We start from the raw sequence: 25168 nt of genomic DNA, 5'->3' as shown, positions 1-25168 counted from the left end.
CATAGCCCTGCCATTATTTCGACATTTTTCTGGAACCATAGTTCACTGAGCCAAGTCCACAGACATAGGAGTTAATGCTGCCAAAACCCAAACAATAACCCAAAGAAGAACAGTTAAAAACCTGCAGAGCTGACATGGCCAGGACCATACACATCACCACAGAGAAACACCCAAGATGGAAGAACCAAAGGGTAACAATGGCATCAAAGCTAGAGTAGAATCCCCTGGAATATGAGGTGTCAAGAGCTGGGACTGAAGTTTGCTGAGCCAGGCAGTTGCCAGAGCTCTCCTCTCATGCACTGAAGGGTGTGATTTTCTTCACCTGAGCCCCTTCTTTCTCAATAATCCATGTCTATTTATTTGGAATATTTGTCTGTTTAAAGAGGCAAATATAGATGTACAAAAAGGTACAAAACGAACAAAAATTGTACAATGCATGACATAGAATTTCAGCTATTGACAGAATAAATAAGGAACGTCCCTTCAAAAATTCAAGAAAAGCAATGTGAAGTGCCTGAAAAGGACATAGGGATCGTTTGGTGGCTGGTCATGTGGTTTCTTAACCTAGGCACAGATTACATAAGGGTGTTCACTTTGTGAAAACTGATTATGTTGCTATACTTATGTGCACTTTCTTGCTTTCATGTTATGTTTCAATGAAATTTACATTTAAAAAATCAATGGACAGGTATAAACTCGCAATTCACTCCTCAGTGAAGTAATTTTGGAGGATTAGGCACATCTTAGTCACTAGCCTCTATTAGCAGTTATTCAATGTGTTTGGCATATACCTCCCTATACTTAAATCTTCCCTTATCAGTTTTAAATTAGCAACATGTAGTTAAAATGTTTCTTGATTGCATGTATTTCCCATCTATAAAGGCCAGACTACCAAATAGCATTGAACAAAGAATAAGTACTGTATCAAGGTGACTGAGAGTTCTACCATCCTCATAAGATAGATTCTACATGGGGCTCAAAGGCAGCTCTCCTAGCTTTTGCCACATCTCAGCAAACAAGACACTTTCCAGAGGAACACACAGCCAACTCTTTCAAAAATTAGGGCCAGAGGGCACATCTCTTCTATTGGTCAGTATTTAGTCACAGGGTCACATTTAGTTACAAGGGAGGCTGGAAAATGGAGGCTTTAGCTGGCCACATGTCAGCTCAAACTAATGTTACAGAAAAAGTGGAGAGAGGATATTGATCACCAACTGGAAGTTCCAGCCCAGTGCTGTGCTTTATTCTGTTTACAGAAGATCCAAGATAACAGATGTACCATGTAAATTTATATCCTTCCCCTTCTGAGAGTCCACTAAAACTGCAGTAAAGAATGAAACAGCAATTGATCCACAATAATGGATTGCAATAATGGATCTGCAATAATGCAGAACACATTCTTTGGGGCCATGACAGAACAAAATGTTTCAACAAATTTCTGGAAGATGGTATAACTGATGGCATAGAGTGGAGCAATGTTAAGTTCATGAGAAGAATAAAATCAAGGAGGATGCTATTCTCTGCCTTATAGAACATTAAGAAGGCTGATTTTTAAATTGGAAATATTCTGAATAGCATCCCAAGTGTCAGAAACTTGAGCTGGCAAGCTTTCAGATGATGAATGAAGACCCACACCTAGTGGCTCAATTATCTATTGTGGCAACACAAGCCACACAAATGTCAGTGGCATAAAACCAGAGCCACTTTTTCATGCTCATGGTTTTGTGGGTCAGGAATTCAAATTGAGCACAAGGGAAAAGGCTTGACTCTGCTACACTAGGTATGGAGCCTCAGCTGGGAAGACTTGAATAGCTAGGAGTCCCACACAGCTGAAGGATGGAATCATCTGAAGGCTTCTCCACTCATGTGTCTGGCTCTTGGGCTGGGATGACTTAAAGACTGTTCTCAGCTCAGGCTATCAGAAGATCACCTACATATGACTTCTCCACATGGTCCTGGCTTTTCACACCAAGACAGCTAGGTTCTGAGAAGGAGAATCCCAAGACAGACTTTCTGGGAAGCAAGAATTCCAAGAGAACCAGGATGAAAGGATGGAGTCTTTTATAACTGCGCCTCAGTGGTCACCCGGTGTCACTTCTGCAGGCTGTTTGTCCTGGCAGTCACAAGACTATCTAGACTCAGACTTATTGCATCATGGGACAGGGACCCATGATGCAATAAGAAAAATGTCAAGAATTTGGGAGCCATGTTTTAAACTGGAACTTTTACATACATCACTATGAAATTTCAAAATGCCAAGGCTAAAGGGAAGATCTAAATGCTTCCAGAGAAAACCTTCTTTAAACGACTTTATACTTTGTAAGTACAAAGGAAAGAGAATCATTCTGACAAAAGATATTGCATGAAGAACACAAGCAGCTAAAGACAGTAAAAGAAAAACGTCTATGTTGTAATAGAAAATTATTTTCAACCTAGAATTCAATACCTAATCTATTATTCAAACATGAGATACAATAAAACATTTTCAGATTCATCCAATAGTTCAGAGAAATTGGTCCTCTAAACACCCTTAGAGACTGCCTGGGGAATGAACTCCAGCAAAACAAAGTATTTGACTAAAGAGCAGGAGATTGGGGATTAATTAGTCAGACTGTAGATAAAACTCCATCTATAATAGAAAAGTGGAATCCTATGATGACAGCCAAGCATCAGAAAGGAAAGCCATTTAGTCAGAGAAGAAAGACAGAAAACAAAATAGGGAATTCACTAGAAGGAAAAAACAAAAATCAGGTCTCAACAAAAATTAAATTCAGAAATGAAGCTTCTAAGAAAAAGAAATGCTAAAATAATTGAGATGTTATAAAGGCAAACAGTGCCAGAAAAAAAAAATGAAATTATTAGAAAACACAAGAAAAATAGGAAGTTATTTAAGGAAGGCAACGTAATCATAGTGTGCTACTTGGCTCTGCTACATATCTGCATAGTCTTAATGACATAAAAGTGGCTATTGATTCACCAAATAACAGACAGCAAAATAGGTAGAACATGTTGATAGGGAGTTATCAGGGAGTGGCTTGCGCCAAAGAACTAAATCTTCATCCTTCATTGTCGAAAGTCGATAAGTAATCTTACATTTGAAAAATAAAAACTAGCAGCATAGAGGAGGGAAAAAGGATGGCAGCATGAGAAGTGAGGCAGAAATCTCCTCCCAAAACCACATATAATACGAAAATACAGCAAATACAACTATTCCTAAAAGAGTGACCTGAAGTAAGATTGCACCAGCCAATCTACATCTGGGAAAAGAGAATAGAAAATCTACATCATGGAAAAGGGTAAAGTAACAAAGCTGAGACCTGGTGGGACCTGAGCATTCCCCCCACCCCAGCTCACTGGCAGCAGGAAGAGAAACAGAGTCTGGAGACAAGTAGAAGCCCAGGGCTGCTAAATAACCAGCCCTAGAAATCTACTCTGGGAGCAGAGACTTATACTGCATGGTGCTCTGGAGATCAGAGGAGTTGAAAAGAAAAGTCAGAGACAGATTCCAGCCACTTGTGAAGAACAACTGACCACTATGGGGCAAAATAAAGGTGGGCACTTTGAAAGACATCCCAACAGTGAGAGGGCTGCTAAAGGGGCAAGAATTACATAGACCTTGCTGCTCAGGAGAAGGAAAAGGTGGACAAAATCATCCCGGCACACTCATCCCAGCTGGTTGGGCACTTTCAGGGCTTTAGGCACTCCAACCCCCTGGCTGGCAATGCAGCTCTGAGGACCCCAACCGTGATAAAGAGCCTGCTGCTCCTTCCTCCCCACTGGCACCTGTGGGCAAACCTATAGCCCCCACCATTGTGCCAGGCCAGCCTGAAGGCAGCCCCACCTATGGCAACCACACAGGGTTAATACAAAGGCTGCTCCATGAACATGCACCTAACTGGCCCTGACAGTGGAGGCAGGTCCTGTGGCCTGGAAGCAGGAAAAGGCTCTGTCCTCCCAGCAGGCACCAGCGTGCTCACCACCAACCCTTGCCATTGCTGAGGACCAGCCACAGGGCAGCCCCACCTATGGCAGCTTAGGGCCTTAATGCAGAGGCTTCTCCTTGCACACAGGGCTCACTGGCCCTGACAGTGGAGTCTAGCTCTGCATCCGAGAAGAAGGAAAGAGCTTGCTCTTTAAGGTAGACACCAGCACCGTTCGCAGGCAACCACTACCATCACTCCAGGTGCTGGGCAGCTCTGAAGAGCAGAGCTTCTGGACACTAGAGGGCGCCACCTACACAAACCTAATATTTCTCATTAGCAAATAGGATTATGAAAAGGCAGAAGAACCTTGTTCAATCCAAAATCCCTCAAACACAAGAAAAAAGACCCAGAGAAAGTGAAATCACTGATTTTCCTGAAAAGGAATTCAAAATAAAAGTCATAAGCATGTTAATGGAGCTACAGAAAAATATTTAAGAGCTAAGGAACAAATTCAGGAGGGAGATAGACACCTTGAAAAATACAGTAGCTGAAAAAAAACATACAATGGAGAGATTTAAAAGCAGATTCGATGAGGCAGAGGAGATGGTAAATGGAATAGAAATTAGAGAACAGGAATACAAAGAAGCTGAGGCAGAGAGAAAAAGGATCTCTAGGAATGAAAGAATATTAAGAGAACTGTGTGACCAATCCAAATGGAACAATATTCTCATTATAGGGGTACCAGAAGAAGAAGAGAGAAAAAGGGATAGAAAGTGTCTTTGAATAAATAATTGCTGAAAACTTCCCCAATCTGGGGAAGGAAATAGTCTTGAGACATGAAAGTACACAGATCTCCCAACACAAGGGACACAGGGAGGACAATAATAATTAAAATGGAAAATATCAAGGACAAGAACAGAGTATTAAAAGCAGCCAAAGAGAAAAAAGATCACCTACAAAAGAAAACCCATTAGGCTGTCATCAAACATCTCAGCAGAAATCTTACAGGCCAGAAGGGAATGGCATGATATATTCAGTGCAATGAAACAGAAGGGCCTAGAACCATGAATACTTTATCTGGAAAGATTATCATTTAAATTTGAAGGAGGGATTAAACAATTTCAAGATAAGCAAAAGTTGAGGGAATTTACCTCACACAAACCATCTCTACAGTGTATTTTAAAGGCAGTCCTCTAGATGGAAATGCTCCTAAGGCTAAATAGCTGTCACCAGAGAAAATAAAACCACAGCAAAGGAAGTAGACCAATTAATTAATAACCAAATGCAAAATTAAATGAGCTACTCACAAAGTCAGTCAAGGGATACACAAAAAGTACAGAATATGACACCTCATATGTAAAGAATGCAGGAGGAAGAAAAGAAAAGAGGAAAAAAAAGAATCTTTAGATTATGTTTATAATATCATAATAAGCAAGTTAAATTAGACTGTTAGATAGCAAAGAAGCTCCCCTTGAACCTTTGGTAACCACAAATCCAAAGCCTGCAATGGCAATAAGTACATATCGATAATCATCTTAAATGTAAATGGTCTGAATGCACCAATCAAAAGGCATAGAGATTCAAAATGGATAAAAAAGCAAGACCCATCTATATGCTGCCTACAAGAGACTCACATCAAACCCAAAGACATACACAGACTAAAAGTGAAGGGATGAAAAAAAATATTTTATGAAAAAATAGGGAGAAAATAGCAGGAGTTCCAATATTTGTATCAGATAAAATAGACTTCAAAATGAAGAAAATAACAAGAGACAAAGAAGGGCATTACATAATGATAGAGTGTCTGTCCAACAAAAGGACATAATCCTTATAAATATCTATGCTCCCAACATAGGAGTACCTACATATGTGAAACAAATACTAACAGAATTAAAGGGGGAAATAGAATGCAATGCATTCATTTTAGAAGACTTCAACACTCCACTCACTCCAAAGGACAGATCAATCAAATGGAATAAGTAAGGACACAGAAGCACTGAACAACACATTAGAACAGATGGACTTAACAGACATCTACACAACACTACACCCAAAACAGCAGGATACACATTCTTCTCAAGTGCACATGGAACATTAACCAGAACAGATCATATAATAGGTTACAAAGAGCCTCACTAAATTAAAAAAGATTGAAATTGTACCAACCAACTTCTCAGATCGCAAAGGTATGAGCTATAAATAAATTGTGCAAAGAAAACAAAAAGGCTCACAAACACATGGGGGCTTAAAAATATGCTCCTAAATAATCAATGAGTCAATAACCAAATAAAAACAGAGATCAAGCAATATGTGGAGACAAATGAAAATAATGCCTCAATGCACAATTTCTATGGGACACAGTGAAGGCAGTTCTAAGATAAAACTACGTAGCAATTCAGGCCTATTTAAAGAAAGAAGAACAATCCCAAATGCACAGTCTAAATTCACAATTAATGAAACTGGAAAAAGAAGAACAAATGAGGCCCAAAGTCAGTAGAAAGAAGGACATAATGAAGATCAGAAAATAAATAAAATTGAGAAGAATAAAACAAGAGAAAGAATAAATGAAAACAAGAGCAGGTTCTTTGAGAAAAATAAACAAAATAGATAAACCCCTAGCCAGGTTTATCAAGAAAAAAAAAAGGAAAGTCTATACACATAAACAGAATCAGAAATGAGAAAGGAAAAATCATTACAGGCACCACCAAAATACAAAGAATTATTGGAAAATACTATGAAAAATTATATGCTAACAAATTGGATAATCAAGAAGAAATGAACACCTTTCTAAAAAAATACAACCTTCCAAGACTGATCCACAAAGAAAGAGAAAATCTGACCAGACCAATAACCAGCAAAGAAATTGAATCAGTAATCAAAAAACTACCTAAGAACAAAAGCCCCGGACCAGATGGCTTCACTGCTGAATTTTATCAGACATTTAGAGAATACCTAATACTCATCCTCCTTAAAGTTTTTCAAAAAGTAGAAGAGGAGGGAATACTCCCAAACTCATTCTATGAGGCCAGCATCACTCTAGTACCAAAACCAGCAAAAGACAACACACAAAAAAATTACAGACCAATATCTCTGATAAACATAGATGCAAAAATACTCAACAAAATATTAGCAAACCAAATACAAAAATACATCAGAAAGATCATACATCACAATCAAGTGGGATTTATTCCAGGGATGGAAGAATGGTGCAATATTTGAAAATCCATCAACATAATCCACTAAATCAACAAAAAGAAGGAAAAAAACCACATGATCATCTCCATAAATGCTGAAAAAGCATTCCACAAAATTCAACATCCATTCATGATAAAAACTCTCAACAAAATGGGTATAGCTGGCAAACAGCTCAACATAATAAAGGCCATATGTGACAAACCCACAGCCAACATTATACTTAACAGTGAAAGTCTGAAAGCTTTTCCTCTAAGATAGGGAAAAATACAAGGATGCCCACTCTCCCTGCTTTTATTCAACATAGTACTGGAAGTCCTAGCCATGGCAATCAGACAACACAAAGAAATAAAAGGCATCCAGATCAGCAAGAAACAAATTTAACTGTCAGTGTCTGCACATGACATGATATTGTACATAAAAACCCTAAAGAATCCACTCCAAAACTACTAGAACTAATATCTGAATTCAGCAAAGTTGCAGGATACAAAATTAATACACAGAAATCTGTTGCATTCCTATATACTAATGATGAACTAGCAGAAAGATAAATCAGGAAAACAATTCCATTCACAATTGCATCAAAAAGAATAAAATACCTAGGAATAAACCTAACCAAGGAAGTGAAAGACCAAAAGACCTATACCCTGAAAACTACAAGACGCTCTTAAAAGAAATCAAAGAAGACACCAATAAATGGAAATACATCCCATGCTCATGGGTAGGAAGAATTAATATTGTCAAAATGGCCATCCTGCCTAAAGAAATCTACAGATTCAATGCAATCCCTGTCAAAATACCAACAACATTCTTCAATGAACTAGAACAAATAGTTCTAAAATTCATATGGAACCACAAAAGACCCCAAATAGCAAAAGCAATCCTGATAAGGAAGAATAAAGCTGGAGGGATTACACTCCCCAACTTTAAGCTCTACTACAAAGCCACAATAATCAAGACAATTTGGTAGTGGTGCAAGAACAGACCCATAGATCAATGAAACAGAACAGAGAGCCCAGACATAAACCCAAGCATATATGGTTAATTAATATATGATACATGAGACATGGACATACAATGGAGAAAGGACAGCCTCTTCAACAACTGGTTTTGGCAAAACTGGACAGCTATATGTAAGAGAATGAAACTGGATTACTGTCTAACTCCATACACAAAAGTAAACTTGAAATGGATCAAAGACCTGAATGTAATTCAGGAAACCATAAACTCTTAAAAGAAAACATAGGTAAAACTCTCCTGAACATAAACATGAGCAGCTCTTTCATGAATGTATCTCCTCGGACAAGGGAAACAAAAACAAAAATGAACAAGTGGGACTATGTCAAAAGCTTCTGTACAGCAAAGGACACCATCAGTAGATCAAAAAGGCATCTTACAGTATGGGAGAATATATTCATAAGTGATATATCCAATAAGGGGTTAACTTCCAAAATATATAAAGAACTCACATGCCTCAACACCCAAAAAGCAAATAACCCAATTAAAAAATGGGCAGAGGATCTGAACAAACATTTCTCCAAAGAAGAAATTCAGATGGCCAACAGGCATATCTGAAAAGATGCTCCACATCAATAATCATCAGGGAAATTCAAATTAAAACCACAATGAGATATCACCTCACATTACTTAGGATGGCCAACATCCAAAAGACAAGCAACAATAAATGCTGATGAGGATGCAGAGAAAGGGGAATCCTCCTACACTGTTGGTGGGAATGTAAATTAGTTCAGCCATTGTGGAAAGCAATACGAAAGGTCCTCAAAAAACTAAAAATAGAAATACCTTTTGACCTGGGAATTTTAGGAATTTACCTGAAGAAAACAAGATCACAGATTTAAAAAGACATATGCACCCCAATGTTAGATGCAGCACTATTTACAATAGCCAAGACACAGAAGCAACCTAAGTGTCCATCAGTAGATAAATGGATAAAGAAGATGTGATATACACAATGGAATATTATTCAGCCATAAAAAGAAAACAAATCCTACCATTTGCAACAACATGGATGGAGCTAGAGGGTATTATGCCCAGTGAAATAAGCCAGGTGTAGAAAGACAAGTACCAAATGATTTCACTCATCTGTGGAGTATAACAACAAAGGAAAACTGAAAGAACAGAACAACAGCAGACTCACAGAACCCAAGAATGAACTAGAGGTTACCAAAGGGAAATGGGGTTGGGGAGGGTGGGTGGGAAAGTAGGGATTAAGGAGTATTTTTTTAGCACACATAATATAGGGGGGCCCTGGGAAGACAGTATAGCACAGAGAAGACAAGTAGTGACCCTATAGCAAGTTACTATACCGATGGACAGTGACTGCAGTGGGGTGTGTTGGGGGGACTTGATAATATGGGTGAATGTAGTAAGCACAATGTTGCTCATGAGAAACCTGAGCTTAAGATTATATATCAATTATACCTTAATAATAAAAAAAAATAGCAGCAAACTACACCGATTGAGGACATAGCAACAGCTACTGAAGAAACAATCTAAACTAATGTAAGGTGGCTGCTTCTGGGGAATAAGACTGGGGAGGAGTAGAGAATAGAATTTTTGCTTTAGATTAAAAGTGAACCTCTACTATTTGTTTAATTTGCATGTTTAATTAAATTTAGATTTTTAATGTTTTTAAAAATGCTGATTATCATATTTTAATGCTAGTTAAATATCAAGAAAAGGTAGAAAAGATTAAAACTTTATTGATAATTGTGAGCCTTTAAACACAAAGTTTTAAAATATAAAAAATTTTAATATATGACAAATGTATAATCAGAAATCAATAAGACAAGGAGAATATAACTCAAATAATGGTGCTGAAACTACTAGTTAACATTTGAAATGGGGGGAAACACTTTATGCCATAAACCATATTAAATTATAAATCAATTTGAAGTGTAAAAAAAGTCAAGCTATCAAATAATAAAAAACAATATGGAGAATAACTTTGAAAACACATTTTATATATAAAATCAATTGAAAAATATCAAGAGAAAAGTTGGACTTTATTTTTAAAATTTTAACCTCTACACATGAAAAACAACATGTAAAATGCAAAACACAAAGTAGATTAAATACTTATAATATGTATAAGAAACATTTACTATTTAGATATCATTTTTAAAGTTCTTAAATATCAAAAGAAAAAAATCAAATATTCCATTAGGAAAGCCTGAGCAAGAGGCAGGATATGATACATCAAAAACTAAAACGTTGGCATTATCATTGAACTAATATATAAACTACTTCTTGGGAACCTTGAACAAGATACTGCCCAGAAATGGTGAGGATTCCTTTAACTTCTTGAGGAGATCACAACAGATCTGGCATTGGCCATCATATTATTCGTGAGTATTATTTGTGCAGAAAAGGGACATGCCATTACTTTAGGATTGCCACTTTTGAATACCTAGCAATTATTTTCTTTGAAAATAAATTGTTAGACAGTAAGTAAAGAACTAAATGATGGGTCTGGAAAGAATGTGGCATTTCCAGTGGGCACAGCTTCCCCGCCCCATGCAGCAACCACTACAATGAATGACTGCCCTGCAACTTTGATTCCAAAAGACGTAAACATGTTACCTTTCTTTTATAAAATTAAATTCATAACATATGAAGGAAGAGAGAGTTGTTGTTGTTGTTTTCTTTTCCTCCCCCCCCCTTGCATGCAATACCATACTTTTGTGGAAAGAGGAAGTTTACCAGAAAGAGCTTCCCACGACATTTTGGCCAGATGGATAGTCCCGCTGGTGAAATGGTCAAATGGCAACAGTAGGAAGGATGAAGAGAAGTGTGCCCAGCATCCTCAAAGACATCTGCTTTGGACAATTAGAGATACTGTTTTTATCTTCAGCTTGTCCTATTATTTGTGCCAACAGATTCCACAATTGGCTTTATGAAAAATATCTTCTTCAAAGTCATAAAGTGCTTTTTGAACTTAAACAAACTTTTTAATATTTCAAATGCTTACTCTTATTTCTATTATTTGAGGATTCTATGAAGAAATTGAGATTGTTTCCTGGTCTTTGCTCCTTAAGTGCTTGTAGTCTTTGCTGGTATCTCCTGCTAACCTTCATCTTTCCAAAGAGAAGATCTATAATGCTTTATCTGGCCCTTCCCCAGGAGTTATTTTTTCCAATCCATTGGCTAATTTATATGCACTTTATTTTGCACTCCTGTTACATCTTAAAACACAATATTATATGTAAATAAATGTTCAAAAATTAGAAACTCAAACCAACCTAATGTTTTATTCTTGAGGCATGTGAGTAAGACCTGTATGCTTTACTCCAGTTAGGGATTCAACATAGCTTTATTGTGGCATCACAGAAGATGACACACCTCGGCCATGTCCTGTCCACCCCCTACTTATCTAGTCACTCACTCCCCACTAGGAACACGATAATACTTGAAATATCATTATGAGGGCCATCATCATGAATGACCAGACACCATCCTTCACCTCTCCACCTCTGGTCAATACCTCACTATGTTTCAGCACAGAAAAGAGATGAAATAGAACTATTAGTAATGGACAGAAGGGAAATTTATTTAATTAGAGTGAGTAAAGCAATCTGGCATGTTTAATTAGAGGATTTGTAAAGTAAAAAGTTATATGTGCATGCATACTTGGAAAAGCTCTTGGAAGTATATTGGAAGAAATATGTTAGATGAGTAAATCCAGAAGATTCTCCATCATTTAGTAAGACTTAGGGAAAGACACAAGATGAAGAAGGTGCTGTGTGTTTTCATTCTTGTGAGTGAAGAAAATATTAACTTCTGATGAAGTGCAGTGAAAGCGACATCCCATATTAAGGTTATTTTAATAGGAAAAACTACACAGAGCTCTAAAGCCACGTTGTCTCACTAGCTTTACTTTGGGAAGATGGCTGAAAAAGATGTTGGAGACAGGTTTGTGAAGTAACAACGGGTGAGGTCATGAATCTGGATTGTAAACAAAAAGTATTGCACTGAAGCAGTGAGTTCTAGAATTTTGGAATAGTCCATGTATATAAAATAATCATGAATATGTATTGCCCCTTTTCCACCTGGTATCATCTTTGCTAGAAAAATCCAGACCCACTTTGTAAAATGGCTTGAGCTTTGAATAATTTGGTGGCTTATTGCCATAATTGTACTTTGTGGATTTTAATGTTACCAAGAGAAACAAGCCCACCAGGAGGATGGGGACAGACAGGAGAGGTTCTAACCAGTGTTTGAGCTCACATGGCTATCACATGAATCCTCAGAGGGCTGAGCTAATGCAGTCTTTTGCTACCCCAATCACAGTTCAAGGTCAAGTTTTGGCTTTTCATCTATACCCAGCTGAGAGATAATTTTGAGAGATAATTACAGCATTATTTTTTCTAATAAGTTGCCAAGCCATATGCTCTTAAATATTTTTTTACAATTAAATACGGTTCCATTTTACCAATTACGTGTTAGAAAATGAGAAAAAAAATTTCCCCAGCTTTTAAAGTTGTAAAAAGCAGTTACATAATTCAACTTTTTGGCAGCAAGTGAAATAGTGCTACTTCTCTAATGTGGGATGTAGTTATGACTGAAAAACAATTAAATTAGAAGAACCAAATGCTAAGATCCTTATCAATGGTCTTTGCGATTTGCCCATTTAATTGGTTTATTGTCAGCTTTTTCCTCTCAGCTATTTCAAGATTGCGTATTAGGTATAACCTTAGGTGTATTGCTGGCTGAACAAATCAAATTGGAATGGCCAAGGAGGGTGTAGTGGTTTGAAGAGTGGCCCCAAAATGATATGTCCAAGTCCTGATCCCTGGTACCCACAAATGTGGCCTTATTTGGAAAGAGTCTTTGCAGATGTAATTAAGAATTTTGAGATGAGATCATCCTGGATTTAAGGTGGGCCTACATCCAAAGAGAAATATCTTTATAAGCAGCAGAAAAGGACATACAGAGACTCAGGAGAAGCCCATGTGAAGATGGAGGCAAAGACTGGAGGGATGCAGCCCCTAGCCCAGGAGCACCAGGACCCACCAGAGCTGGAAGGGAGAAGGATGGATTCTTCCCTAGAGCCTTCTGAGGAGGCGTGGTCATGCTGACCCCTTGATGTTAGACTTCTGACCTCCACAACTGTAAGAGAATAAATTTCTGTTGTTTTAAGCCATCCAGTGTGCAGTAATTTGTTACAACAGCTCTAGAAAACTAATACAGATGATATAATATCTCAATGCCACTTGATGCCAAGGACATTCAGCAGGAAAAGGAAAAGAAACTAACAAAAATATTTAGCTTTCAAAGCCCCAGATACTCATAGATAGCTTTCTATTTGGAATGAAGTGTCCTGTTCATACAAGCAAGTGGTCAATAAGACAGGAAAGGTAATCGTGGTCTGGTAGTGTTGACTGCCAGCCTGAAAAAGTCTGTACTTAGAGGAATGAAAATAGCCTTTCACATTTGTGTTTTGTTTTCAAAGTTTACAAAGACTCTTCACATATTTAAATTGCCCAGTGAATTTATGAATAAAGCAACAGGGGTATTATCATACAAATTGTACAGGTGGAAATAGTTTTACCTCTAGATGTTAACTAACCTGTTTAAGGTTCCACAGCTCAGGAAGAGCTCTTAAAAATGTGATTTTTCCACTCCAAATCCAATGCCTGCCCATTACACTGCAATGATGTCAATAAATTACTAGGAACTAATAAAGTTTGATTATGAGATCACAATGGTTCAATAAGAATATTAATTTGAATAAGAGGTTATAATCAGGGGACCTATTTACCAGCTATTATAACAACTAGGTATGAGATAATAAGGGCCTGCATTTAGCGGTTATCAATGCAGATACACAAGAGCACCTGAGGGAAATACTGAGAAACAGCTAACCTATTTTAAACAGTGGGCACCGTGGCTTCCCAAATCTTGTCATATTTTCTGAAATCCTCCCCCATCTAGGATTTTATGTAAATATTAACTGTATCCATGTCTACTGAAATATATTATGCTTCTTTTTTATTAAGGTATCATTGATATACAATCTTCTAAAGGTTTCACATGAGCAACGTTGTTGTTACTACATTCACCCATATTATCAAGTCCCCCCACACACACCCCACTGCAATCACTGTCCACCAGCATAGTAAGATGCTATACAGTCACTACTTGTCTTCTCTGCTATACTGCCTTAAGCATAATTTTCTAGAGAATTTGGTGTACCATTTTTACCCCAAAAGGACTGACAATAACTTCTCACCTTACCTTTGCATCAGGTAGGATTTAATCTATATTAAATCTGACATAAAGATCCTAGGATTAATGTTGTTTGGATACACACATACACACACACACACATTCCTGGATCAATCACCTAAACATATTGTATTTATATGAGAAAAAATATCATGATGACACATACTACATATATTGAAAGAGACTATAAGAAACTGTTATCGGTCCAGTAAAGTGAAAAGGACGGTAGACTAAGACTGAACCCTGAAATTTGAAAAGCCCACTTTTTTATACTGTTAACTATTCAAAATTTTGAGATTGGATACATCTGAAAGCTAAAAATAAAAATTAGGTAGCTCACTTAGAGAGCCATGTTTTAACAGAAGTTGGGAATGTATACCCTAGAGCATAGGTATAGAGGGTGTGCTTAACAGAACTCTAGTCCTTCAAGATATTTTGGGGCAGAAAATGTTTGGATGAATTCAAAGTTATAGTCTACTCTTAGAGATTCATAATGCATGTTAGCATATTAAAAGTTTAGATAAAATCTACAGTAAAGAAACCAGCTTTAACTTTCATTCACCCAGCATTTTTCAAATGTATTTCAGTTTATATTTGTTTCCCTGTTATGGCACATATCTCATATTAGTTGGTTGTTTATATTTCCACTTCCCCACTGTATGTGACTCCTCATAAGAGAGAGAGACTGTCAAATTACTATCATATAGTCAATAAATATTACCCAGATTGAATGACTAACTGAACAATTGGTTTAAATCATAAAGTCATTCTAGTGTCCCTTGAGTTTAAATGTGTCAATGACACTTCAGAGTTACTGGAAACTCCCTGTCTCCTGAGGCCCTCTTATATCTCAGGGATATATGCAAAGTTAGGAGGTAAAATGAGAAAAATAAAGCCATCAAATAAGAACGAAAAGAAGGAAAAGAGTAGGAGGAGAATCTAATCATAATTCTAAGCTATCAGTTTTTCCCCATGACCTTGAAGAGACCAGAAAATTGCTTGACAAATTCTACACAGCAATAAGGTCTCTGAAGAAAAAAAAACCAGAAAACTATTCTAAAATGCCAAAGGTTTGGAGTTGTTTGCATTGGGTTTATTTGGCATTCGAATGTCGCTTCTCACTTTGAAAGGCCCAAACTGCCCATCAAAATTTTACACTGCTCAGTCAGCACTATTTGCTCATAAATATAGTCTGCCTTTTCAATTATCGCTGCACCAGAGATATGGACAGCTTCAAACTATTTCATTGAGAGCCACATATAAAACATGGCCTAGACATGTTAATTTAGCAGTACATATGGAACACTGGAAGTTGGCAGCCTTACCTTTGAATCAGAGAAGAATTGGATCAGCCAGCTTGTCTGACCGTTCATATTACAGAATATAGAAGACGAAACATTTTAATGATCTATCAGAATTATGCTGTACTGGTTCATGTGCAAGTCAGGTGGGTATTTCTGTATCTCCTCTTAAGGTTCATTAAGTGTCTTTGTCTTCTCACCCTTAGCTTACATTAGAGAAAGAGTGAAACCCATTCGCAGGCTGCTTTCCCTGTGCCATCAGCACTGCTCTTAGTCAGGGTTTGCCAGAGTACTCCTCACAGAATGACAGTCCCACTCGATGCTCTGAGAAAAGAAGGATTCATAGTAAAAAAAAAAAAGATAATAGCTAAGATAAATATATGAATACTAAGTCTCTCTAGCAGTGATTCACGGTATATATTAGCAATATTAAAAGTATAAGAAAGGAAACAAACATGTAAAATTAATTGGATCTGAACTTCTCAAACATTTGCCTTAGAGAACTCCTTTTTTTCCATTCCAAAATTAATGTAAGACCAAGACTTCTGCAGAATTTTACAGCTAAAATACAGAATCCCAGTTACATTTGAATTTCAGATAAGCAACAAAGTTTTAGTATAAGTATGTCCCAAATACTTGTCCCAAAGGGGACATACCTATACTAAAAATAATATTTGAAAAGACCAAGGCTAGCAGTAGTGAGAATTAGACACAGCAGATGGTGAGAGTAGTAGAGATGTCCTTAAGTGATAAAGAGAACAAGCAACTGATTATGTAGGAGAAAGCAGAATCCTCTCCTAGCACAGCCTACCGATTTGCAGGTGGTCTGTTTTATACCAGCTTAGCCTACTGCACCACTGTATGCCCTGGAGGGCTGCGGAGGCTCATGTCAACAGGACAGGACAGACATCAGGAGGCAGTCAGACCTCTGTGGTTAGATAGCTGGCTAAGTCCTCTAAAGAGAACCTCCATAAGTACATCCTGCATAGGGTCACCAGATAAGGCAAAAATGACAATAATAATAATACTAAATATATTTTTATTTCTACAAAGATATAAAAGATAGAAAGAGGGAGAAGGAGAGAGGGATTATGTAAGGAATTGGCTCATATAATGACGGAGACTGGCAAATTCCAAATCCGCAGGGTGGCCCATCAAGCTGAAGACCCAGAGAAATGATGATGCTGCGGTTCAAGACTGAAGGCTTTCTGCTGGCAGAGTTCCTCTTGCCTGGGGGAGGTCAGGCTTATGATCTGTGCAGGACTTCAACTGATTATATGAGACCCACCTACTTTAGGGAGAGCAATCTCCTTTATTCAAAGTTCACCAATGTAAGTGTCAATCTCATCCAACACATTCTCACAGAAACATCCAAAATAATGTCAGACCAAATATCTGTAAACTGTGGCCCTGCCAACTTGACGTAATTAGCCATCATATGAACTGTAAAATCTATTATAAAAAATAGATGTGGGTATAAAATCTAAAGAAAGAAAATAGTGTTTTTTAAAAGGTTGTGATTTTCTCATAGAATTGTTGTAACCAAACTCTTCTGGGATTATTGTAAAAGTAGGTAATGAAACATATTACATTTTATGGATTTGGGGAGCTTAAGTAGGTTAATCACAAGTAAAAATCATAACTCTATTTTCCCAGAATCTCTCTGTTGCAGAAAACAGGCTTAGTAAAAAGGTTTAGTCATGGCCTATGGTCCTGTATCTTTTTACTAATAAGATTCATGCAAACTATACATTTATAAAAAGATACAAGGTTGCTGAAAAAAACAGAAAATATGTCCAGAAATAATATATTCAATAATCTGTTCATCCCTCTTTTTCCATGGTAAGTGATGAAATATGGAAATAAAACTCACTTGCAAATGAAGTGACTTTACCATAAAATTTACTCCTGAATGAAAGTTACAATTATAAATCCTGGGATTAAGGGTTACATTCTTTTTCAAATTGGTTTGATGAAATGGAGGAAAGAACTCCACCTCTCTGGTAGCTATTACTAAAATATTTTGTTGAATCTTTTCTTTCTCTGCATATGATTATTCTTGGAAGAGTTGGGAAAATGGTTCTTTTCAAAGGAAAGCCTGCAAATGGTCTGAAAAAAAAAGCATATGTAATGTTCTTCTGGAAATCAGAAATTTTGGAAGAGAAGCAGCATTATTTTGAAAAGATCAAAGGACTTGAAATTAGGTCTGGTGCTGAGCTCAGTTCTACCACACTGACAGTATGTTAAGTTGTTTGAGCCCTCAGAACCTCTGCTCCCTCGTGGGTATTGTAACACTAACTTCGAGTATCAACTAAGGTGATGTTATTGCTGTAAAAGATAAAACTGCCAAGTCGCAAAAACTTAACACAATAGGAGTTTATTTCCTACTCATATCAGGTCTTGAATGGGTGTTCCTGAGTGGTGGGTAGATCTCCAAGAGATAATTTGGAGACATAGGCACTTTCTGTCTTGCATATTTTTTAGCTTCAACATATAACTTCCAATGTGGCTGCAGAAGGGCAACTAGTGTGGGGGATTAACTGTGAAAAGTTTTTATGAGCCAGCTTGGAAGTGGCACACATCACTTCCTTTTGGTTTTGTTCTTCTGCAGAACCATGACTAATAAATAGCCCCAGTTAGACTTTTTTTTTTAGAGGGCATCTCTTATATTTATTGATCAAATGGTTGTTAACAACAATAAAATTCTGTATAGGGGACTCAATGCTCAATGCACAATCATTAATCCATCTCAAGCCTAATTCTCATCAGTCTCCAATCTTCTGAAGCATAACGAACAAGTTCTTACATGGGGAACAAATTCTTACATAGTGAATAAGTTCTTACATGGTGAGCAGTACAAGGGCAGTCATCACAGAAACTTTCGGTTTTGATCACGCATTATGAACTATAAACAATCAGGTCAAATATGAATATTCCTTTGATTTTTATACTTGATTTATATGTGGATCCCACATTTCTCCCTTTATTGTTATTATTATTTTTATTTTTAATAAAATGCTGAAGTGGTACGTAGATGCAAGTAAAGGTAGAAAACATAGTTTAGGGTTGTAAGAGAGCAAATATAGATGATCAGGTGTGTGCCTGTAGACTATGTGTTAATCCAAGCTAGACAAGGGCATTAAAACATCCACGGATGCAGAAGATTTCTCTCAAAACAGGGGGGGTGAGGTTCTAAGCCTCACTACTGTTGGTCCCCAATTTCTCACCTGATGGCCCCCCTGTGACTGTGCCTGTCTTAGGTTGTTCCTCCCTTGAGGAATCTTACCCGTCTCTGGCTAACCAGTCATCTTCTGGGGCCATACAGGGAGATGTAAAGTTGGTAAGAGAGAGAGAAGCCATATTGTTTGAAAAGGTTAGCTTTTTACTTCTTTGCAGATTTATGCCCTTTGGCTTCTATGCCCAGCATTTGTCTTGAGGTATCTTTACCACTTGGAGGAATTATGATACTCAGTAAATTCGATATGAGGCACGAATTCTATTTAAGGGTTGTAATTAGGAAGGAAGAAGAAAAGCTATAGAGGTAGCAGACAGAAGAAAACATGGGAAGATTGATTATTTCTTTGACATATCTTCTTGTAGAGTAACCTAAGCATGTATAGGTTTTAAACTACTAATTAAATTGCGCACACACATTAACCTAATAGGAATACAGTTACATAACCAAAGCAGATCTATAATTACCAGCCATCTCCAGTGAAGCCAAGAAAACCAGTTAGGCACCCTAGGCATTTGTGAAAATTTGTCTATGATATGATGGATATTGTCCAACTGTACTTGAACAGTCTGAGAGAAATCAGACAAATTAAAACAACCCATTCCTGGGAACTGTTCACATCCCATATGTTCTTTTAACAGTAGATAGTCTGTAGTCGTAACATTTTGGAGCACTACAGCTTGCACTTCTCCTAATTCTTGGTTGAGTTCCAATACTATAGATCCAGTCAAATTTGTTGTTTTACTGAAAGCACAGGCCAGCTTAGATATCTCCTTCTTCATTCCAATGGCAAGTCCAGGAACTTGTGGGGTGGATGCAGCTACAACTGCAGCATCGTCTGGATCTTTGTTGAGGTTTTTTGATGATCATCTTCTGGTATGACTCTTCCAGAGAGTGCTGATGTTGGAAGTTCTTCTTCATATCGTATCTTACTTCATTTTCTGGGTAGCCAAATTAGGCTTTGATCCTCTGTATAAACACAAACTGACCCTTTGCCCTCACTTTAATATGGCCTTTACACCATTGTGTAGAACTCATTGGAGGTCACCACACAGGAACTGCTTTTTTTTTTTTTTAAAGAAAGGAATATTATCAGAAAAGTGTACCTCCATAGCCGATCATCTGACACCCTTTAAGTGATCAAAATTAAGGATATTTAAAGCATGCATTAATCATTGATTTACAGTTAGTTTTATCCTATCAAAGAGTAATCCCCCTTTTCTTTCTTTCTTTTTTTTTATCTTTAATCTACACTTACATGAAGAATATTATGTTTACTAGGCTCTCCCCTATATTACCTGGTCCCCCCTATAAACCACTTAACAGTCACTGTCCATCAGCATAGCAAAATGTTGTAGAATCACTCCTTGTCTTCTCTGTGTTGTACAGCCCAGTTAGACTTTTAATTATAGAAATAAATAAGAACCTAAAAGCTCAAAAATTATATTCTTTTGGTTATTGAACATTTATTAATTACCCTGCCGGGAATTATGACTACCAGGCCACCAAACCTGAATAGCATTCATCAGTCAAATGAGCATGTTTTAACATTTTTGAATGGAAAAGTGACACTATCAGAGGTGGGCCTTAAGATCGTGTTATGGGTTGGGTTGTGCCTCCCAGCAATTCATATGTTGAAGTCCTAACCTGCAGCACTTCAAAATGTGACCTTGTTTGGAAATAGGGTCATTACATATATAATTAATTAAGATGACATCAACTAGAGTTAGGTAGGCCCCTGGTTCAATTCGACCATTGATTTATGGGTGCCATCCTTATAAAAGGGCAAATTTAGACACAGACACATACACACAGGGAGAATGCCAGATGAAAAAGAAGGCAGAGATCAGGGTGCTTCAAAAAGCCGAGGGATGCCAAAGATTGCCCGCAAACCACCAGAAGTTTGTGTAGAAGGATGGAACAGATTCTTCCTAACAGTCCTTGGAAGGAATACACCCTGCTGACACCTTGATTTCAGACTTCTAGTTTCCAGAACTGTGAGTCGATCCATTTCTGCTGCTTAAGCCCCCAGCCTGTGGTGCTTTGCATGGCAGTCCCAGCAGAATAGCACCGGCAGATCTGATAGTGCTCCAGAAAGGACACAGAACCACTGAGCCCACTTAGGAGCTTGCTGTGGAACTGTTGTTTCAGGCAACAATAGTCCACAGTAGGTAGAGATACAGGAAATGACTTTTTTAAAGCAAAAGAATTGTTCTTTGCTAAGGAATTAAATGTGCGATATAAGGGGAAAGAGGAGAAAAAAAATGATGACAGAATTTCAACCCTTGGGCCCTTGGAGGATGGTGGCAGCATTAACCAAGGGGCACAAATCAATATGATGAGAAGTTTCAGCCAAAGAATTTTTCATTTTTGTGAAACAGGCTCCCCAGCCATTATGGAATTGATGAGTTTCTAAGAGAACTTGTATTAAAATCTCCAATGGAGGGAAAACTTTAGGGACTTGACTTTCAAGGCCAGAATGATAAAGTCACTTTGTGTGAGGCAATCTCAATAGTACACTGTTTTATGGTAGTTGGTCTAAGTCTATGAGGCCTACACATCTACAAACAAATCCCTGCCCTTGACCACCCAGTTCTTGCCCAGGCATAATCACCCGACTCTCTGGCAGGTCCTAGCACTATCATCAGCACAATTCTCACCCTATCTGTCACATTGATCATGTTTTCATACTGAAACACAGAACGACTTACACAAAGTAACTGTGTTTGCTGAAAATAGCTTTTTGCCTGAGCTCCTGATAGCTGGTTCCTGATTACAATGATTGATACTCTGAAGTGGACAACACAAATCATATCCCTAGCTAAGCAATCACATTTTGATCACTTTGAGTTGTTTAAATGTCTTTGCAGGTCAGTGAGTATATTTATGACTCTTACTTTGAAATCTGTATCAAGAAGATTGGTGATCTCTGTCTCATTTAGCCTTCTTTCTGGAGCCTTATCCTATAGTTTTGTTCAGAACCTCTTCCTCTGCCTCCTCCCTCCCCCAACCTCTCCACTCAGATTCCCCAGAGATGGTCAGAGCAGCCAGGATTTCCACCAAAGAGGGAAAGAAGACGGAGAGAGCCTATTTCATTTTAATATCAAATGACAGGAAGCCTCAGCTGACACTTGAGATGCACACATACTATCTCAGTTTATTCCTGGAAGCAAAGGCCTAAGATACTAGCACTATCTTCATTTCTCAGATGAGCTAAGGTTTAGGAATCTTAACAAACCTGCAACCAAGTGGCAGAACCAGATTTGAACCAAAGGTCCTCAAACTGCTTCTCCACAGCTACAAAATATTACATACCAGACACGTTTCTAGGCCTTAGCCCAAGAAGAGAAAGAAATCATCACTGCCCTGCCTCTTAAAAGACAGTCCTTAGACAAACTTTGAAACTTTACAATTTATTATGAAATAAAAAAAGAATGGGGACAACCTTCAAAGTTCAAGTACAAATAGAACAGCTCTAATAGCAAAATAGATGATTCCCCAAACAGAAATAAAGGCAAGGAAATAGCTTGGCAAGATAGCTACACCATCCTTGAATGTTCACACCATCACAGTAAATAGCCCAAACCAAAGTTTATTCAGATCAGCCCATAAAACCTATGTTATCCTATATTACTAGTACATAGATCTTAAATATTACAGATGACAGAGATGATTAGCCATCTAAATAAAAAGAAAGATAAGGCATCTCTCTCCTTATACTTTTTTATTGAAACCTAGAATTCAAAACAAACAAAAAAACACGAAAAAGAATAATTTGTCAACCTCTAAAACACTTCAGATCTCCAAATCATATGTGAAGTGATCGAAATAAACAGTAAGTGAGAGTCATGTAAACAGCAGCTTTGACAGGGCCATTCCCCTATGAGTTACATTTATATTTTAATATAAAACTTTGATCTATATTTTAGAATAAACCAAACCATTTCTGGAAGCAGGAGCATTAAATTTGAAAGCAAGGGACATAGAACTAACACATAATAAAAGCCATGTCTTGCTCTAATGAGACACTCTCAGGGTCATACATACTAACATCTCTTTGATTAAAGGGATCCTTTAAGAGTAGATTAGAGCAGGCAACAGGGAAAACTGAAAATATTTCATCTATCCAGAAATCCTCTAGACATTTTGTCCCTCTGAAAAACCATTAATGAAGTTAGAAAACAGTTTTGTGTTGAGAACAGAGATCGAAGTCAGATTTCCTCAGTTTTAAGGAAAGCCACCATCGCTCACAGCGCACACACTTCCCATGTCTTCATTTATGTAAAAATCTTCCTCTTCTGTTTCTCCTTTCTGAAATGTATACATACAGAAGTGTTTTTAGGCATAACAGCAGCAAGGAAAAAAGCAAACCAATTGGTGGCCAGTTCTCAGAAGCAAAACAAAAGGCCAAGGGACTTACCATGCGGACCATCAACCCAGACCGTTTGTTTCATCAGTGCGTGTATTTCAGTGGAGAGGAAGCACAGAATGAGACTCTAAGTTTTAAATTAACCAACATGTTTTTGAAGCTCCTATCCTGATTTACTAAAACCTAGGGCTTTAATTAACTCAGATCATGTTTGGGGGTCTACCACTCTGCTGCAGCAAGTGAGGGGAACATAAATCTGGAGTTTCTGATGTCATGAATCTCAGGGTCTGGAAAACAACTGACTTATCTCTCCTCCTCCTCCCTCCATCCTGTCCAGCCACGGAGGGATCTTTTGCAACCATCTCCACTCCAGTCCTCCCTTAAAGTAAGGCTCAATCTCTAACGGACTCGGCTGCCCCCTTCACTGTACAATTCCCCCAAACTACCTGGTTTCCCAGGTAACTTCTTATTCCTATATGGAAATTATTCTGTGAGCGCATAAAACTTGAAGGAAATAAAGAGAACAAGTTAGTCTACTTCACACATCCAAAGACTCTCCAGCCAAGTAAAGTATAAGATAATCCCTCTTGCTTGTCATGAAACACAATGACTGAGCCCATACTCTATGCTCAGAAAAGAAAATCAAACCCGATCTGTAAACGATGATTCATAGACAGTAAACACCCTTGCAAATAAAAAACTCTATTGAGACATATATTTGCAATGCCAAGTAATGCAGGTTTATTCAGAAATACAGAGCAAGACAAGTTCTCCTTTTTCAGAGGCACAAAAGCAGAAGCCAGGAGACACAGCAGCAAGACCAAAACATGTCCAAATCACCAGAGACTGGGGTGTAGGAAGTAAAATTTCTGGAAGCATCTGGAAGCATATACACCACCAGTGATCAACCCTTAAAATAAGCTTTTTTTGGTGCTGGCCAGAAAAATCATAGATTGCCAAAGGCTGCTCATTCAGAGCCAGCAGCCAGCCACCAGGCATTCAAAAGAGGGGCCAGCAATGAAGAGGACAGACAGCATGCTGGAAGATCCTGGAAACAGCTGGCAGGTCACGGAGTCTTGATTCACTCACTGGATCCTACACACTTAGCAAATTCTTCGGCAGCTGGACACACAGGATCGCTGGTATGTTCTGGAAACAGCGCAGGCTGGTTGACACACAGTGGAGACTCCTCCCACTGGCTGGCACACAGCAGAGATGCCTCCCAGGGGCTGACAGCCACCAGAGACAAAGGTGAGTGGCCGGCTGCAGGGAGTTGAACAGGGATTAGAGACACAGGTGGTTTGTCGAGAGCAGGTCACCTGTGCAGGGCTGGAGACACAAGAAGTTTGCTGGTAACAGCTGGGCTTGCAAACAGGGGGCTGGCAGCAGGTCTGCTGACAGTGGTCCAGGAGCCAGGAGCCAGTTTGGAAGGAACTGGGCAAAGAAATGCCACTCAGGCAGTCGACAGCCTGAGTAGCAGCTGCGGCAACCGGGGCCACTGGCACAGCGCAGGGTCCTCCGATCAGCCCAGAGGAGCAGGCCCTTGTGGAGCAGTTGTAGGACATGGTGCTGGAGAGAGAGCTGTGGGTAACTCGCTGGATCTAGCTCCTGAATTGTGACTGCCACTCCAGACTCCTGAGCTTTTATATCTCCTTGCTGGTGGGTGGGGTTCCCACCCAGGTTCCCACCCTGGTCGTCCTGGCTTCTGTGGCTCAGGCCAGTTTGCCTTAGAACATCTTGTGAATCTCCAAGTTAATTGTCTCTTGAGAAGCCTTCTTCCTCATAAAGAAAGTTTAGTAGTTTGGTAACTAAATCATAAGGCTTCTGTACTGTCCTTAGTCCCTGGATTAAGATGTTGGGTTGACAGCTTCAAAGCTATTGGTCATCTCAGCCCACACTT

General features: G+C 38.3%; 1 protein-coding gene across 1 annotated transcript; it reads right to left on the bottom strand.

Moving 5' to 3' along the window:
• Positions 1-23985: 23985 nt before the first annotated feature.
• On the bottom strand, positions 23986-24893 carry KRTAP11-1 (keratin associated protein 11-1). The gene has a single exon (XM_017641457.3). The coding sequence runs from the start codon at positions 24831-24833 to the stop codon at positions 24372-24374; it is 462 nt and encodes a 153-aa protein (XP_017496946.1). The 5' UTR covers positions 24834-24893; the 3' UTR covers positions 23986-24371.
• Between the last annotated feature and the right edge of the window lie 275 nt (positions 24894-25168).

Source organism: Manis javanica, chromosome 3, assembly GCF_040802235.1.
Source record: "Manis javanica isolate MJ-LG chromosome 3, MJ_LKY, whole genome shotgun sequence".
NCBI classification, from domain to species: domain Eukaryota; kingdom Metazoa; phylum Chordata; class Mammalia; order Pholidota; family Manidae; genus Manis; species Manis javanica.
The sequence above is the reverse complement of the archived record's forward strand: the minus strand, read 5'-3'. Positions and strand labels throughout refer to the sequence as shown.